At 36.0% G+C, this 19,030-nt stretch overlaps 1 protein-coding gene across 1 annotated transcript; it reads right to left on the bottom strand.

Moving 5' to 3' along the window:
* Positions 1–1,348: 1,348 nt before the first annotated feature.
* LOC133301130 (heat shock 70 kDa protein 17) lies at positions 1,349–18,365 on the bottom strand. Its single transcript, XM_061500739.1, has 14 exons — positions 17,488–18,365; positions 11,686–11,918; positions 8,038–8,197; positions 7,057–7,302; positions 6,808–6,944; positions 6,337–6,676; positions 6,032–6,193; positions 5,392–5,466; positions 5,214–5,314; positions 5,047–5,116; positions 3,271–3,327; positions 3,108–3,169; positions 2,035–2,107; positions 1,349–1,926 (listed from the first exon to the last, which is right to left on the bottom strand). The coding sequence occupies exons 1-14, from the start codon at positions 18,259–18,261 to the stop codon at positions 1,726–1,728; spliced, it is 2,691 nt and encodes an 896-aa protein (XP_061356723.1). The 5' UTR covers positions 18,262–18,365; the 3' UTR covers positions 1,349–1,725.
* Between the last annotated feature and the right edge of the window lie 665 nt (positions 18,366–19,030).

The following is a 19,030-nucleotide window of genomic DNA, read 5'->3' as shown; positions in this document are numbered from 1 at the left end:
GTTATGTCTGCTCACTGCACCATCCACATTAATTTTAAAGTTCCCCACCTCAGGATTGGTCCATTCCCTCTTCTGATTAACTAATGGATTATTATTGCTTATATCTAAGTTCCGATCCATCGCACACCTGATATTAGCAATGTATCCTACAGATACATTTGTGGGGCATATCAGGGTGTATAAACTCGCTATTGTGCACATCTGCATTTCTCCATTTCCACAAGTACCAGCAAGATACATAGAAAATGTCTTTCCACTCAAAACCCCAATCAACTTTCCAACTTCCACTAATGTTGGCTTTAATCCACTCTTCGTTAGGTATAGACGGGAAACTTAAGGGGATTCTGCCTTTGAACCAAATATTCCAAAGTTTCCTAGCATGTATGCAGTCTCTAAGGACATGGATGATTGTCTTAAGCTCACCAGGGCAAGCCAAACAATCATGAGGTCAACTACCCCATTTGGACGTCCTATTACAAACTGGAATTCTATTTAGGATAGCCAGCTACGTGAATATTAAGATTCTCTTGAGGCCCTTTCCAATTCCACAGAGAGGACCAGATTGCTGAACTTTGATGTGTGTCACCGCTTATACACGATGCTTACATGATGCCTTATACGTGCTTTATTTATAGGCTCAAAAAACATGAAAGACATAATAACTATAATTATTTCTTTAAGAGTCATAATATCTTCAATGGTCATAACGTCTTTTAACGGTCATAATAGTTATATAACGGATTGGACAGCCAACACACTTGGGAACATATTTTCTCTTTACAAATCTTAGTGTACTCAATAACAAATTTAGAATACCTTTATTATTATTATTTTTTCCTGGTGTTTAGAAGATGAAATGAAATTTAGAACACTCAGAATTTCATTCAAAATCTACATTTTATTTTTAAATTCAAAATTAAATAATATGAATTCAAAAATATCGAGCTAAATTTTTTATACTCGTTCACATTAAAATAGATAAAACGAACAGATTATAATCCAGCGCATAATAATTTCTCAATAAAGAGTACTTTTAAACATAAAATAAAAAAGCATAATTTAAACATCTCTTAAAAAAAGTGTATAATTTACTCATTTTTTAACCGAGAAAAAGTGAACCAAAAGAACAAATCAATGTACTATACCATAGAACTAATCAATAATCCCTATTTTTTAAAACAAAAATTAAATCTACTAAATTTTTTCATTAATACATTATTTGTATTTCACAGGTGCTAATAAAGTTTTTAATAAAATCATGCAAATGTGGCATTATTAGGAAACTTAATTTAAAATAAAAAGGATAAATCACGTCTGCTGCTTATTAAAAAAAATAAAAAATTCGTCTAGAATTATACGGGAGCTCACTTGAGCAAAATTTCTATAAGGTGTTGATTTGAGCAAATTTCTTAGTCTTACAGAGTTTTTTTTTTTTTTCCTGGCACATTATGTGGTTCAGCAAATATAATACTTCATATAGCAGTAAATTACAACTTACCCCCCTTAAATAGCAAAGGGAAATTAATTATCAACTATAGTACTAACCATCTAACCTCAAAATTTCAGCATCATCCAGTAAATAAATATTCCCTCAACTCTATCTCTCTCTTACTCGCCGAAAACTGACACTACCTCCTTTTTATCTATGCATTATCAATCTACTCCTCTAATTATAAATCTTGCAGGTTGATGATTAAAACTGGACCTACATGCATTCCCAGATGATCATAACTCATCGTGAAGTTGCTCATCAACCGTTTCATCCCTTGGACCTTCAGAATTGTCAGCGGAATGATCACTTGAAGAGGAATCATCAGATGATGTCGAATTGGAATTATCCGTGTTCTGTTCACTGCTCTCAGTTTCGTTCTTTATAGGCTTCTGAATCTTAGGCTTGGGCTTTTGAATTCTATTAATACTGGCAACCTGTAAATGTACATAAAAAACCTCAACAATAGAGCCACTGCTTTCATGGACCAGTAAAATCTCATGCCAATACACTTTCTTGATCTAGAAAAGTAGAAGAGACGGTACCTTATTTTGCAGATCTAACACCTTTAAATAAACTTCTTCAGATGTAAATGCTGGCTTACTGAATCCAGATGTACTTCAAAACAATAAAGAATAAGAAATTAATAACCAATTACATTAAAACTATTACGTGCACACTGCAATTTCCTCAATGACCAAACACAAATCCGTAGTCAGGAATATGGGAAAACGAATGCTTTACAAATCTAGACTAGTCCATTTTTCATAAATATTCCGAAGCATATACAAAAAAGTACAATATAGTCTCAAAGAAAGCAAAATAAATTACTAATCTCTAGGAAATAGTCTAAAACTTTGAAGCTATTAATGAATGATTCAATTGACCCATTGCTCAACATGAAATCATTTACATAGTCCTTACAGAGAGCACGGGGATAAAGGCTCACCCTCGAATGAACAATCTGAGGAAAACTTTTACCTAGAAAATAAGTATAAAACAGACAAGGAAACCTTGCACAGAACAGTCCCTAATGCGTAAAACAAGAGGAACCTAGGCTACCTCATAATATGCTGCATTACATGCACGTACAGTAGCCAGAAGAGACTTTTATATGACAAAAAACCTTAAAATCTAACATATACTTTTTCATTATACAGCCTATTTTCATTTATCATATTTTGTGCTATATATAAATTGACCCAAATCATAGTCCATTTAGTCTTTCTTCCTTAGAAGGGTAATAGAAGACGAAAGGAAACCACTTCCAAAAATAACTTCTTTCACTTAGATCAATATCATTAAGGTAGAAATTAATCATGCAAAATTATTTTTAAACAAAGAAAAATACACCAGATTATAATTAAAAATGTATTTGTTGCACCAGTTGCAGCAAAGCACGTATAAAGTATCATAGATTAGAAATAAAGATGCATAACTCAGTATTAGAATTCTAAGAGGACCTCAACAAAAATAATAAATGTTTATACAAGCTTCCACTCGTTAAGATGCTTCTTTTCACTCTTGCAAAGTCCACGCATAATATTCAAATGACCAATGTAAAAAATAAAAAACAAATAACTACAAGAACAACTAAATTACCATGACAGGAACTTACTTCTTTTGCTCAACCTCTTTCTCATCCAGCCAATTCTTTAACTTTTCGGCATCATTTATAACCTTGCAAGTTAGCAACCCAAAAAGAACAAAATGAATTTTCCTAATGTAACCCATCAATTTTAATGGATTCAAGATTATTCAAATCAAGTTAAATCAAATACCTCATCTACTCGTTCTTTTGGAAGCCAAGACTTGTTTGCTTTCCACTCTTGTATAATCTACAGATGTCAGCAAAAGATACATATATAAATGCTTCAAGTTACTTTACAAAATAGCTAGCTGAGTTTGAAAAGAAAATTTTGCAAATCAAAGTATACTCTTCAGATATCTCCCAGAGTATAGCCAATCAATTTGCATTGTACATACATTTGGTTTGCTTAACTTCAACATAATGCGCTTTTCTACAAAAAATCACTGCATATCATATTGATTATATGATTTTATGAAGTGTATTTTTTTGTGTATGATTTTATAGGAACAGGCACATGAGTGCTGACATGATGAAAACTGGATAAACAACAGAATGGATGTAGCCAGTTATATCAAATTAATTATAAATTCTCCGTCCAATAACGTGATAAGAACCTTGAGATGCACCACCCCAAAAGCTAGCTCAAACAGTAGAAGTACCCAAGGCCTTACAAATCCCACATTAGTTGCCCATACAACCAATGTGGAACTCCAAGTCCCATACCTTGCAAATGGGTACTAACATAACGGCATAGGATTACCAATCTCTGAATTCTTTCAAATGACAGATGCCGAATTAACACCAAAGAGATAATGCAGACACAATCTTCTCATTCTATCATATTACAATTCCTATCGGGTCAGCATACAAACTGACTGCACATCATATGTTCATAAGATTCTCTCTAATATTCATCTAAAAGTATGTGCCTTTATAGGATTTGCTACTAGAAAATAAAAAATAAAAAAACGTGTTAGAATATCAAAGAGTATCTTAAAATATCTTTATAATATCTTTAGAATACCTTAGAAGATATTTAGAATATATTGCAGAATCAATTTGTTATCTAATTGAGGAAGCAATCTTAAGAGTTGTTTCCTGATTTCATTATGTTTCCTTATTTAATTAGGTTAACAATCTTACTGTATTAGCAAGCTTCGGCTTGTATTAGTAATACTAGTACTTAACCTGGTCATTAGTAGAGCATTAGGTTAGTGTTTGGGATCACATCATAACACACCATATAAATCTAATAGAGCATTATTTTGATATTCATCTTCTCTCCTTTCCTTCTTCCTTATCTAAAACCCCAATAATTTTAATAGAATGACATACACACTGGGGAAAAATAGGTATGATATATATAAGAAGTCAGAGCAGGTTGGGCCATGAACAGGGTGGACAAAGTGAAGCTAGGGTTCCTGAGACTTGGGAGGAAAAAAAGAGCAAGGTGTGGAGAGAGACAGTAAAAACATCTACCAAACCTTATCCTACTATTCGAGCTGGCTACCTAAGTACATATAACAATCCACACTATTGGGCTCTATCACAAACTAAATATCAGTAAAACCATTTCGAACAATGTCTACATAGAGATAGGGGAAAAAGTAAATAAAAAGGATGATACAACGGAAAAAAAGGTGGTTGGAGAGGAATATGCTGATGGTGCTATGCACATTGGCACGTAAGAAATCCTCCTTCACAATGACAAGAGAAAAGAAATAGAAACAGCAACTGCAACAAAAACAACAACAAACTACCCCTGAATCAAACAAGTTCATAGAGAACACAATAGCAACAACTACAACAACCAAGACTTATCCCACTATTTGTAACCTAGCTACATGGATCAATTGAAGATAATTGGACTCTATAAAAAAAAAAAAAAAATCAGTTTCAAAAAGAACACAAACAAAGAAAATAAAAGGTGGCAAAGCACATTACATCAGAAGGTTGTTCATGGTACCTGTTTCAGCTCATCGATGTATTTGTGGGCATATTCAACTGCTGCTGGTCGAGCTGTAAGCTCTTTTAACCTGAAACAGATGTTAACCCATTTAGAAAAACTTTACCACACTACAAAGGCATACATAGTAAAATTAATAGAGCTATACTATAACTGAAAATATAGACCTAAAGAAAATTGGATCTCCAACAGTTTTTAACTGATCCAGACGCTCTTGAAACTCTGTAGCATTGGCATCTTCACCATCTGTATACAACCAATCTTGTACCTGACAGAATGCAACAAGCTTGAGTCAAAATTCATATCAAAACATTTCTTTTCGTCGCCCAAGGAAAAGGTTGAAACCTGATCAAGCTTCTCAACGAAGGACTGGCGTTCCTCACTGGTAGAAACTTTTTCAAATTCCTCCAGAGTTTCAATCTGATAAAACATGGGAAGCATTAAGAACAAGTTGAAAAATAAATAGTTAAATTAGTCCATTTTTAACATTCTGAAAAAAAAATACCAATAGGCTTGAAGTTTGTGCAGTATGTAAATCAATATAATATGACTAGGAGCATCATTCCCAAATCCCACCCTCTCCTCCAAGAGAAATACACGGCAAGCAACAAAAAGTACTCCAAGTAGATGCAGATGATGATGAATGAAAGGAAAAGATTAAAAATGAAGATCAATGGATTGGGCATTCATAAGTTAATTTGGCTAGAGACTAGGTTACTTTGGGTTTTAAAAAATGTTTCTCCTCATTATTTCATTTCTTAATTCTCTTTTGATGGATTTTTTCTTAAAAATAATAATCAAGACCAGGAGTTCATGTCCTTCAGTATAAACTTAAACAAAGTCAACTAATTAAAGGCCAACCTTTAAATGAATCTCTGAAAGAAAATTGGAAATCTTAAAGGATAAAGCATTACCCATCATATAAGAGATGAAATGAAGGCCTTCAAGATAAAAGAAAACCATAAGCATATTGCTTTCTACCAACCTTTTCTTTAGTAGTATATATATATCCTTCTAAATTATTTTTTAACTCGGCAGTTCTTTTTCTTTCTGCATCTTTTTTGTCTAGTGCTTGTAATTTTCTTTTAGCTTCATCAAGAATGTCTTTAGATAGAGACATCCCAGGTCCCGTTATCTTCTCAACAATCTGCCACCAGTAAAAAGCAAAAAAGAAAAAAGGAAGACGCAAGAAGAAAAGAGTATATTAGAAGATCAAGTTTCAACTTTTCGCGTGAAAATCACTAGCCAGTTTAAATGACTACAAAGTAAGGGTAATCAGTTAGCTTTCACCTTTAATGGCACCCTAAAGGTCCTCTTTTTCAGTTTTCTCTCTGTAGCAGGTTCTGCAGCAGCTTGCTCCTCTGCACTAATATTGGACGTCTTACTAATCCCACCACTATCAGTTTGCACACTTTCATTGCTTTCCTCGGAACTATTCCTAGCACCAGATTCATCTGATGTGTTTGATGAAATAGTTGAATTCTCTACGGTCAAATTCTTCCTAGGAACTTCCACCCACTCTGTAATTTCAATAACAGCATCTGCCCGATCCAAGGAAAGAATTCCACTTCTACTAAGAGAGAAATGTATGTTTGCCTTGATGGGGGATGACAGATTTCGAGATGAGTATCTAGAAGAACATTGCAGAAACAAAAATAGGGAGCATCAGTGTTTCTAAAGATTTTGCATGAAAAACAATTCCTTAGGGAGCCTAAATCAGCAATTGCGTCAATAAAAGGTCAGGAAGTTTCTTATCCTTACTTCTCATTTGCATCGGTCAAACCAGATATTTGGTATTGAGCAATTTCTGGAGAGGTAACACCAGTTGGCAAATGATGTTCACTTTCATAAGCTAGTGAAACTTCAAAATCTTTATTATGATTAATAGATCTGAACATCTGTCAAGTAAACAATACTACAATTGATAAGAAAAATTGGAGAATAAAATTGATCAATTCACTCTTTTTATAATATGCAGTCACATTAAGCATGAACCATCAACTGATTTACCTTACTCGGGAGTTTCTTCATTCGTGGTACAAGTAACTGCTTAGAGCTTTCATCTTTCAAAAGATCAGGACCGTTCAACTCAACCACAAAACCATATAAGGAACCATCAATCATTCCTAGTTTGCGGTTCAATTTGATTCCATCACTTAAATTCGCAGCGTGCAGAGCTGCACCAAGAACAATTGCTTCATCAGCATCAAGGTGCCTATCAAGTTCTTTTCTCCCAAGGAACTCTTGAAGCTTAGCCTGTGAAAATATGAAGCAGAATAACAATAAGTAAGTTTACATTAATGCTGAACTGCTGAGTAAAGTCCTTCATCTGTAAAACTAGAGAGCAAACACTGTAGTAAACAATACACAGGTAAAAAGAGAAAGTGTTGCAATTTCATTTGACAATAAATAGATAATGATATATGGAAAACAAATGTTGACTGTAGAGACAATACTATAAAGAATGGAGCTCAACATTGTACAAATATCTGCAGTTCTATTCTGATACAATCAACTTAACAGAATGCAATTATATGGAATAACCTCTCTGTATATTAATACTTCTCAGTAATCAATGGAACTTAAAAGCAGAAAAAACATCACATGGTTCTCCATAGTACTGCTATGGATCAGTGTTTACAGGAATGAAATAACAAAAGCAAGTAAAAGAGCCTTTGAGATGCTCTGAAATCTCCTAAGGAATTAACCATACAATGACCCCTTGGTAAGTATCCTTCTTTTCCCTGCCTTCCTAATAATACTCACTCACTGTAACTAACTTGCAACGCGTATACCTTCATTCTCTTCTAACAAACTCGTTGACTCAGCACTAACCAACTGATTGGGTTTTTGCCAACGTTTCCTGCCCTTATCCCTCACATAAACTTTGTTCAATTGGGCTTTACGTAATTGGGACCTATCATACTCCCACCCCTCCCTATGAGCACTTTGCCAAAAGAATGGTCATAAAAGGAAAAAGATTATTCAAACCTGTAATTTTGGCACTCTGGTAGCACCTCCAATCAATTCCACTGCATATATTTGTTCCATTGACAGGCCTGAATGCTCAAGTACCTCTTTCACAGGTATAAGAGACTTTTCCCAAATATCTTCACAGAGCTCTTCAAATTTCTCACGGGTTATTGTGCTCCTGTAAGAAAATAAGACTTATTCAGGACCATTGAGCATTAGCTGTAGTTAAAATATATCATAATTTGATAATCAAATAAAAATTTATTTTCCTTGTCATTGTTTGCATTTTTATTTGCAGGTTACTGTGCATCCATTTCACTTGACAAGCTTGATCATATAAGGGAATTTCATTCTTCCAATGTATTTCTATTAGATAAGTAGTAGCTTACTTTCTGTGATGTAGTAGCAATTAGCAGTCTACTGATTTATTGTACACATGCATGTATCAGATCTTTTCTTCCTTTCTGTTATAGCTTAGTTAGCTTTCTGTTTGTTTGTTAGATCTGACTCATCTGCTGAGTCAGCATCCTCACACTCTATATAATGATAGAGTGTAGCTTTGTGTGAGTTCAGTTTTTCATAATACAGATTCAGATCCAAAATATCTTCTCTCTCTCTCTCTCTCTCTTCTTGCATATATGGCTTCTCTCAAGAACTCGAATAATTTCTCAGACTTTCCCTTTTCAGATTTGCTAATCATTTGAAAACAGCAACTTCCTTTAGATTGATCTTTAACAATAGATTTAAGAAGATACTAATCTAACTATTAAATAATACGCAGCATTGTCTTTAAGGGTATATGCAACTCCCTCAACCAAGCTGAACATAAATATTGCCAAATTTTAAGCATTGTTTTTTATGAAATTGTTTTTTAATAATTAAGAAAGACCAGCCCATACTTTTTAGTCATGACTAGTAAAGAAACTCCACACTCAATCTTTTACAAGTGAGTGGCATCTCCTTGATATCAGTGGAACCTGAGCCAGGACCAGGTTTGATTTAAATGTAAATTCACGTCTGTGGTTATAGTTTTTATTATTTTCTCAGTAAGGGAATAGAATTTCCTACAAAGAAAACAAAAAAAAAAGTATCCTTTACACACTATCATTAAACTTTATGCAACTTACTTCTGCCAAAACCCATACAACTAATCAAAGAAATAGCCCCAAGCTCTGATTAGTGACAACACAACCAAGACGGATCAGACAAACCATAAAACCTACTTCAAATATAGCACAGAGGTAGAAAATGCAAAAGCAAATGTGCATGTGATTCTATGAAAGAATAATAAATCACACAAATATCACAAGACACAGCTTTGCTTCGTCTGACAAATTGCAACATATTATTAGTATTGATCCTATTGTGTACCACTATGCAAATGAAAATTGAAACCCTGCAAGGGAGCTTGTAGACTAGCAAAGAATCTTTTCAAGGAGGGATTTCTCTCTATCAAGAGAATAGGTGAAAATGGGACTTGAAAACAAACAATAATTCAAATTTACCATCCTCATTAGAAGAAAAATGGATAGGATCAATCAAAAGAAGGCCACATACGATTCAGAAGTTTTGATAATCGCGCTTCCTTAAAAAATGAAAGTTCCAAGGTAAGTTCAAACCTTGAGTATGGTAAAAAACTTAAATAGTTAGGACTGATGGAGAGAAAAATGATGATGGACACAAGAAAAAGCCTCTGCAAAGGGAAATATCACCCATCTAGAGAAGCTCCCAAAAATCAAAGACACAAAACATTATCCACTGTTCCATAGAATTAGTAGTACAAAAGATAAGAGATAAGAGACACAAACTTTTAACTTTTGTTCTTAAGGAGCATCTAGGGATTTTTGCATTATGAGGAGAGAGAGAGACAGAGAGAGAGAGAGAGACCAGCGTTAGGTGCAGTTGTTGCTGTTCTTATCTACTCATTCAGAGAGAGTACATAAGAGTCGTTTGGGCATATCTATCTCCAAACATGACATCTTCATGTTCCTAAGGAACAAGAGAAGATCATGACAATTCACCCTAAATGCCATTCTTTTCCAGCCAGAATCATGACAATTCAAGAAATTCTTGTGGATACATAGAGCACACCTTAGTTGGGAACCAATAGCAACAAGCAATTAAATCAAATGCCATCACTAAACATAAGTTCTTTGGGAGGATTTAAAAGTCTAAGACATCTCAGAGCCGTATACTTCTATATGGTGTTTAGTGCAGGTCAATGGATCTTATTGCTTCACCTTTCAGCCGTCACATATTTTTGGGGACAGATTTGTGTTTTGGGCTTCAATGTCAGTCATACATATCCTTGTTTATTTGGCCGGATGTCTACTTTTGGCTGTTTAAGGACAGCTTATCCTCCCTCAAAGTATTGCTTTTCTTTCTAATAAAGTCTTATTCTAACAAATGAAAATAAAAAAAAAAAATTACATTTAAATGAGTTTTTGAACTCCTGACTGAAGTTTTTTAGTTCATTGCATTCATAACATGATTATTCTGTTTTGTTAGAAATAATGTGGCATTTCCATTACGAAATTGAATTATACCTTCAATTGTTGAATGTCACTTATTAAAGCCCTTAAATAGTGTCGTACTTCATTAATTCAAGTCCTTCAGCATCCGTACGTAAGAACAACCTTAAGATGTCATCAATATTCAATACTTTCCTTAAATAGCAATCCCCCTAGTCTACCATCTTTATAAGATATATAAACTACAGTACGACAGTAATGCAAAATCAGAGATAATATATAAATTGTATAAATTAAAGTCATTACAACACGTAGAAACAAAAAAGGGAAGTGCCAAATATTGGATAGAGTGTGGTAATAAAAATTAAAACCGTATAGAAATCACTGGTAAAGTCACGGATTCGAATTCAGGAAATAACCTTTTTGCAAATATGCAAAGCTGGGCCTGTATGTAAGGATTGTCATCATCCCACCCTCGATAGTTGGGGTTTAATGGGAAGTGGTTAAATATTTATTCTAGACTAATAATAATATTTTTATTTTATAGAAGTAGAAGGTAGTCTATAATACAAAAAATGGTAAGCTGTCATCATTCCTCATATATGGATTGCCAAGACTAACCAAACTTTGAAGATGCAACATCACAAAATAAGGCCCCTATGCTTGTTTAAAGCAAACTAACATTATGAATAATATAACAGGCATTTATAGGTGCAATATTTTTGAGTGATTTTTCCTACTTTTTGTTGAGCAGCTGGTAAAAGATATTATTCTGGGTATTCCAAATATCACTTTGAAAAGACAAAACCGAACCCCCAGGAACAAAATAAATGCTAGAAAAATATAGGATATGTTAAATGTGGAGAATAGTTTTCAAATGAAAATAAGTTCCAACAAATATTCTCAATTAAATTTGTTTATCCAAAACAGCTCTTTTAGATTAAATGTTTTTCATATCAGTCTTCATAACAATGTGGTATAAAGCTTGGTTGTTGGCTTTCTTGCTGTTCTTGTTCATAATAGTGTATTAATAAGCAAAATAGTATATTACAGTAAACTATACAATAAGGTCGCACTATGAACTACAAAGTAAGAACTACCAACTTTTATATAGAACTATAGAGGTTAATAAACATAAATTCATTGAAATCAGGAATACTGACGCAGCAGATGAGTATGTTTGAAATTCACATACCTGAAGTCCACATCACCATGAAGCGATTCAACTGAAATGGGAGCTGCTGTGTTTGCACTGAGAATTTCTTTTGTTCGTTTAACTTGTTTCTTCAGTTTAGCCATAGCTTTGGGAAATCTCCTCACATCTATTCCATCACCAACTTGTGCATTGAACTCATTAGCAAAATACTCCACCAATCGCAATTCCATATTCTGACCACCTAACTCTGGGTTCCAACGTACGTCCTTAACCTACATGGATAATGAGCTAAGTGAGCAAGTTAAGAGGACTAAGATATGCAAAAATAAAAATGATAAAAGAACTATGTAAAGAAGGAACTTAATTGAGTTTAACATTAGCAGATACTACCATTAATAATTTGAAAGTAAAGGTTGTATTCAATTCGCTCATTTCATTACAAAAAAAAGAAAGAAAAATAAAGGTGGCAAATCCCGATGCACAAGGCTTCCCGACTTGAGAAAATGGGATGAGAGTCAATTGTATGCAGCCATACCCTTGTACTTTTGCAAAAAGTGTATTTCCCGTACTCGAACCCATGACCTTCCCATCCCAAATAGCAACCTTATCGCTGCTCCAAAGTTCACCCTCTATTACAGAGGAAGAAAGCCGTGATTTTTCCGTCACAAAGGAGCAACTTTACCACTACTTTAGCCCTCCCTCCTTTCACTTATTTCACTAAAAATATTGAAAATCAAGCATTTTATGTTTCAGGTTTTCTTGCCATTGTTAAATATTATTGTGAGGAAGCTTGGCAGATTTGGAGTAAGCTGTTTGGAGATTGCTGGACGGTGGATACACTTGAAAGAAAAGGGTATTTGAAATATTATTGAATTGTGTATTAATCTGACACAAAGAGGTCTCTATTTATAGAGACTAAAAAACCTAATTCTTGACCTAATGGGCTTGGCCCAATACAACAAATACTAATAATAATAAAAGACCTAATATTTACAACACTCCCCCTCAAGCTGAGGAATAGATATTTATCATTTCCAGCTTGCTAGTAAGTTCTTGAAATTTGTCTGAAGGAAGTCCCTTTGTCAATAGATCAGCTAATTGACGCCTAGTGGGAATGTATGGAGTGGTAATCAACCCGCTATCAAGTTTCTCTTGGATGAAATGGCGGTCGACCTCAATATGTTTAGTCCGATCATGTTGAACTGGATTAGGAGCTATACAAATAGCGGACTTATTATCACATAGCAGCTTCATAGGTCCCTCACATTTTATTTTGAGATCACAAGTACAATTTTCAGCCACAGTAACTCACAAATGCCTTGAGCCATAGCTCGAAATTCAGCTTTTGCACTTGATCTGGCAACCACATCTTGTTTCTTACTTCTCCATGTCACCAAGTTACCGCAAAGAAACATGCAATAACCAGTGGTAGAACGACGGTCAGTCACGGATCCAGCATAATCAGCATCAGTGTAGACTTCTAAAGAGAGATTACCATCACGTCGGAATAACAATCCTTTACCAGGAGTAGCTTTAAGATACTGAAGAATTCTCTCTACTGCCTGCATGTGTTTCTCCTTTGGATCGTGCATAAACTAACTGACAACACTAACAGCATAAGCTAGGTCTGGCCTAGTATGAGCCAGATATATCAATTTTCCAACTAGCCGTTGATATTGTCCTTTATCAACTGGAGGACTCTCCTCTTCAAAGCCTATCTTGTGATTCTGCTCAATAGGAGTATTAGAGGGTTTACACCCGAGCTTCCTTGCTTCTTTGAGAAGATCCAAAACATATTTCCTCTGACTGATAAAAATTCCTTTGCTTGAATGAGCTACTTCTATCCCTAGGAAATATCTCAATTTCCCAAGGTCTTTGACTTCGAACTCAGAGGCAAGTCGTGTCTGCAGAATCTGTCTCTCCACAAAATCATCACCTGTGATAATAATATCATCAACATATACAAGGAGCACAGTAAGCTTCCCATTTTGGGAGTACTTGAAGAAAAGAGTGTGATCTCCTTGACACTGTCTATATCCTAAGGTCATCATAACCTTAGTAAACCTTCCAAACCAAGCACGAGGTGACTGTTTCAATCCATACAAGGCCTTTTTTAATCGACAAACTTTATTTTCCCCCTTCACAGAATCAAAACCAGGCGGGATTTCCACGTAGACTTCTTCTTCTAACTCACCATTGAGGAAAGCATTTTTCACATCAAATTGATTTATATCCCAATTGTAATGGGCAGCAAGGGACAACAAGATTCTCACTGTATTCATCTTTGCAACTGAAGCAAAGGTTTCTTCATAATCAATGCCATAGGTTTGAGTGTAACCTTTGGCGACTAATCGAGCCTTGTATCTCTCAAGAGTGCCATCAGAATTATATTTCAGGGCATAAACTCATCTGCACCCTACTGCTTTATTTCCGTTGGGTCTATCAATAACCTCCCATGTTTTATTTTTCTCCAACGCATTCATCTCCTCTTGCATGGCTTGAGCCCAATTCCCATCTTTCAAAGCTTCATGTACTGATTTTGGGATTGAAGTAGAATCTAGTGCTAAAACAAAGCTTTTGTGCTGCACAGAAAGATTAGCAGAGGAAACAAAATGGGAGATAGGGTATTGAATACAAGAGGGACAGGAAGAACAAGTTTTCTTGGAACAAGATCTTTTTCCTTTTCTTAAAGCAATAGGTAAATCATCAGAAGCAGTAGTAATGGGTAAGTCATCAGAAGTATTAACATCATGATCAGAAATATGAGATTCAGGACTTACCAGTGGTTCAGACGATTGAGGTTGCTGTTGAGGCAATGTGGGTTGTTCAGACGATTCACGTGTTACAATCTTCCGTATCTCTGGTGTACTTGATGTATCAGTCATAGGAGGATCAGTCACAGGAGGATCAGACATAGACACATTAGGAACAGGAACAAGAGGAAGAGACACTGACACAGGTGAAGGAGTAGACACTGAAGATTCAAAGAAGGAAGGTGATGAGTCTTCTGGTGAATTATTCTCCCCCTGAAGATGAGGACCTTGGAAAAAGGACTCAGATTCCTGAAATGTAACATCCATAGAAACAAAAAATTTCCGACTTCCAGGATGATAGCACTTGTAGCCCTTCTTATCAGGAGCATATCCAAGGAAGACACATTTAAGAGCCCTAGGATCTAACTTACTGCGATGCTGTTTATGAATATGAACAAAGACAACACACCCAAACACTCGAGGAGGAAGACTTTGCAAAGTTGGAACAGAAGGAAAAAAAGAAGTCATGGAGTGAATAGAACTTACATGATCGAGAACCCGAGTGGGTAGACGATTGATCAAGAACGCTGCAGTAAGAATGGCATCTCCCCAATAGCATTTGGGTACATATGTTTGAAACAGTAAGGCACGAGCAACTTCAAGAAGGTGACGATTTTTCCTTTCAGCAACCCCATTTTGTTGAGGGGTGTCTACACAAGTAAGTTCATGAATCATACCTTGATTTTGTATAAATTGGGAAAAAGAGTGATTGACATATTCAGTACCATTATCTGTCCTTAGTCTTTTGATTTTTTTATAAAATTGAGTCTCAATCATTTTATAAAATTGAAAGAACAGTTGTGGTACCTCAGACTTTTCACGCATTAAGTAAACCCAAGTTACACGAGTGCAATCATCAATAAAAGAAACAAACCATTTATTTCCAGAAGAATGAGGGACCTTAGAAGGACCCCAAACATCAGAATGAATAAGATCAAAAGGTTCAACACTCTTAGTAATACTAGAAGGAAGAGACACACGATGATGCTTAGCAAATTCACAAACATCACAATGAAAAGACTCAACAGACTTAGACAAAAACAATGACGGAAATAAAGATTTGAGTAAACTAAATGGAGGATGACCCAAACGCTTATGATGCAGCCAAATTAAAGAATCAACAGTTGATTGACCATGAGACATGAAGGTGTGATCTGTTACTTTATTTGCGGGAGATTGTGACACCAGATAGTACAGCCCACCTTGCTCTTTAGCACTACCAATCGTCTTCCCCGTGGCGAGATCCTGAAAAACACAATGGGTAGGGAAGAAGGTTACAGTACAATTCAAATCTTTTGTAATTTTGTGAATAGAAAGAAGATTTGTGGAGAGTTTAGGAACATGAAGAACATCCTTAAGATGTAAGGACTGCTGTAAGTTTATGTGAGCCATCAGCTATGGATATTGTATGAGTTCCAATGGTAGGATGATAAGAAATAAAGGAGTCAGCACAACAAGTCATATGATCAGTAGCACCAGAATCAACAACCCAAGAATGTTTAAAATCATTACATGAAGAAATGAAAGAATGAGTTTTGGAGCTCATACCAGTCATAGCCAAAGCACTAGTATCAGATGGCTTACTCAGATAATCAAGAATGGTTTGGAGTCGTTCCAACTCATCTGGACGAAATGCAGATTGGGTCTCATTAGGTGCAGGGGTTATTTCAGAAGAAGTAAGATGCGCTTGACCACGCATCCTTGCCATCTTTTCTAAGACAGTTTGCTTTCCATAAAGGCGAAAGCATAAATCCTTGATATGACCTGTTCTTTTACAATAAGAACACCATCATCGATCATCTCTCTTAGGTCTAGAAGAGGTACCATCATAAAATTTTGAAAAAGAACTCCTTTGAGAAGAGGCCATACTGCACATAAAATGGTCAAAGAAAAGCTCCAAGAAGCCAAAAAATCACAAATAAATACCAAACGATGTCCGATCAAAGAGAGGAGCACAAATCCAGAAAGAGGATGAAGGGACGATCAAGATCGCGGTGGTCCGATCCGGAAAAATGGTCTCACGCGCCGCCACGCGCCGGTGAGACTGGCTGCGCGTGGGCTTCACTCGCGGTTGAAGGGGCGGCGCGTGCGGTGGCCGTCCGGTCTGAAATTTCTGGAGCAACGTCGTCCGGTGAGCGCGATTCTTTCTGGGTCTGTTTGGAGTTGAAAAACCACCGGGAAAGGGTCCAATCGTGATGAACAGATGCTGTCTTGTGATGAAGAATAATGGAGACGATGAACAGTAACAGAGATCCAGTATAACAGAGATCTTCTCGGTCCAATAAGTCCTCGGAAAAAATCCGGTGGCGGCTGATGGCAGCGAGAGACAAAAAGAATAAAAGGTTCTTGTTCTAAAGACAATAGGCGCGGAAGCAGAGCCCTCAGGATCGAGAGCTCTGATACCAACTTCAAAGAAAAGGGTATTTGAAATATTATTGAATTGTGTATTAATCTGATACAAAGAGGTCTCTGTTTATAGAGACTAAAAAACCTAATTCTTGACCTAATGGGCTTGGCTCAATACAACAAATACTAATAATAATAAAAGACCTAATATTTACAACAGATACTGCCAAATTTTGCTCAAGTACTATGTATTTAGCACGATTATAATTTCAGAATTTTTAGCCATAAAGTTCTTCCTCCTCGCCTTTTATGATGTATTTTCTCTTTTCTTCCTTTCCTCTGTTGTTTATTTTAGCCAGGATTCCTGGTCCCTCTATTTTGTACTTATTCCTTCCCTAACATATTCCTCTTTATATATATAAAAGTCTAGATTCAACGTTACAATTCGAAATTCAAATTAAAACTGCATAAATTAATATTTTTAACTTTCATTCAAATATTAGTGTATGCTTATTTGCTCATGGCCAGTTTTAATTACTAAATCAGGAAAGGACATAAAAACTGCAACTACTAATACCATATATATGAATACCAACCAATATCCTGTTCCAGTGTTGTAAACTATCAACAAGGCAATGTGAAACAAGATGAAACAAAACATATCATATCAAGTAACACTTACCTGAAACTGGTTCACTGACACTGTCTTTCCATACTCTTTACCTTTGTAGGCAGAGAAATACACAAGCGCAGCATAGGTACTGCTTGAACCCATGTCATAGAATATCACATGCCTTGACTCGTTTGAAAAGTCTTTGTCAATCCCATACTGCAACGCAGCACCAGAATGCTCATTTATCAATGAAAGAACATTAATCCCTGCCAACTGTGCTGCCTGCACCAATCCTCTTCGTTCAGCTTGCCCGAAATATGGCGGCACCGTTATCACTGCGTCTTTGATCGGAACCTTCGAATGGAACTCTGCTAAACTCACTGCGTGACTCAAAATCATAGCCACCAATTCCTCGGGCGAGTACTCGGCGCCGTTGTCATCCACAACAAAACTCGCCGCACCTCGCGAATCCTCCTTCACTTCGAAAGGCAAGTACATTGAATCCAAAAACCTCTTCGCAAAGTCGTAGGGTTTCCCTATCAATTCCCTCGCTTGTGAATACACTTTCTGAGGATACCGAGCAACCAGACCCGCGGCTTCTTCGCCGAGGAGCCGATCGCCGTCGTGGAACGACACCAGCGCCGGAGATTTCCGCTTCGACATCTCGTTGATCGCGACCGAAATCGGAATCTGACCGGGTTTTAGGTTCACCACCGCCACCTTGAGCGACTCGGACCCTAGATCTACGCTGAAGACCGCAGATTGCGAGGGAGAAAAGAGGAACACGAGAGACGACAGAATTATCGCCACCTTCGGGAGCAGCGACGCCATTCTTGATCGCATTGAAGTTCAAAACTTGAAAATTTGCTGTTTGGTCGCCGAGAAAATGATGGAAAATGTGTACGGGCACGCACAGGTGAGTGGTGACTGAGCGTGTTGATGTTCCGGCAAGTCGTGGTGGTTTTAATAGTAATATTAGTTCGAGTGTTTTCGTTTTTACTTTTTAGTAATGCTTTTGCGTGTGGAGTGACCGAGTGAGAGAGAGTTTAACCAGTGAGAAGACGACACGTGGCTGAAATGACACGTGGAGGAATATGAGATGGTGTGTGATGTTGTTCGTCGACTGTTCTGGAAAGTGGAAACTCATGCTGAAGGGGTCGGCTGACTAGCAAATTCTATGAATGACATTTTAAAAAAAAAAAAAAAAAAATCTATGAATGACCTGTTAGTATCAGAATACGGCTTTTCAATCAATATATACCACATTTAAAAAGAAAAAGGTGAATTATTCCTTCCTAAAGTATTTTTCAATTGAGAACAGTGCAAAATAATTTAATCTAATTGAATTGAATCGAATCGAATCAAATTGTATTATATTTTTTTAACCAATTTTTGTAAACCGAATTGATTTCATAAATAAGTCTGAATTTGAACCAAAAGATTTGGTTTGGAAAATTAGGAGAAACAAATTGATTTGTTTTAACTCAAACCGGTTCAGAATTTGTTTGAAACTAGTTCCAAACTGATTTGCATACTCAAATTGGCTTTGAACTGATTCAGTTGTAAATCGGTCGAATCAATTATGAAACATTCAAAAATATTTATAAAATGC

Source organism: Gastrolobium bilobum, unplaced genomic scaffold (genome assembly GCF_033153095.1).
Source record: "Gastrolobium bilobum isolate Gb01-03AN ecotype WA unplaced genomic scaffold, APGP_CSIRO_Gbil_v1 utg27278, whole genome shotgun sequence".
NCBI lineage: Eukaryota > Viridiplantae > Streptophyta > Magnoliopsida > Fabales > Fabaceae > Gastrolobium > Gastrolobium bilobum.
The sequence above is the reverse complement of the archived record's forward strand: the minus strand, read 5'-3'. Positions and strand labels throughout refer to the sequence as shown.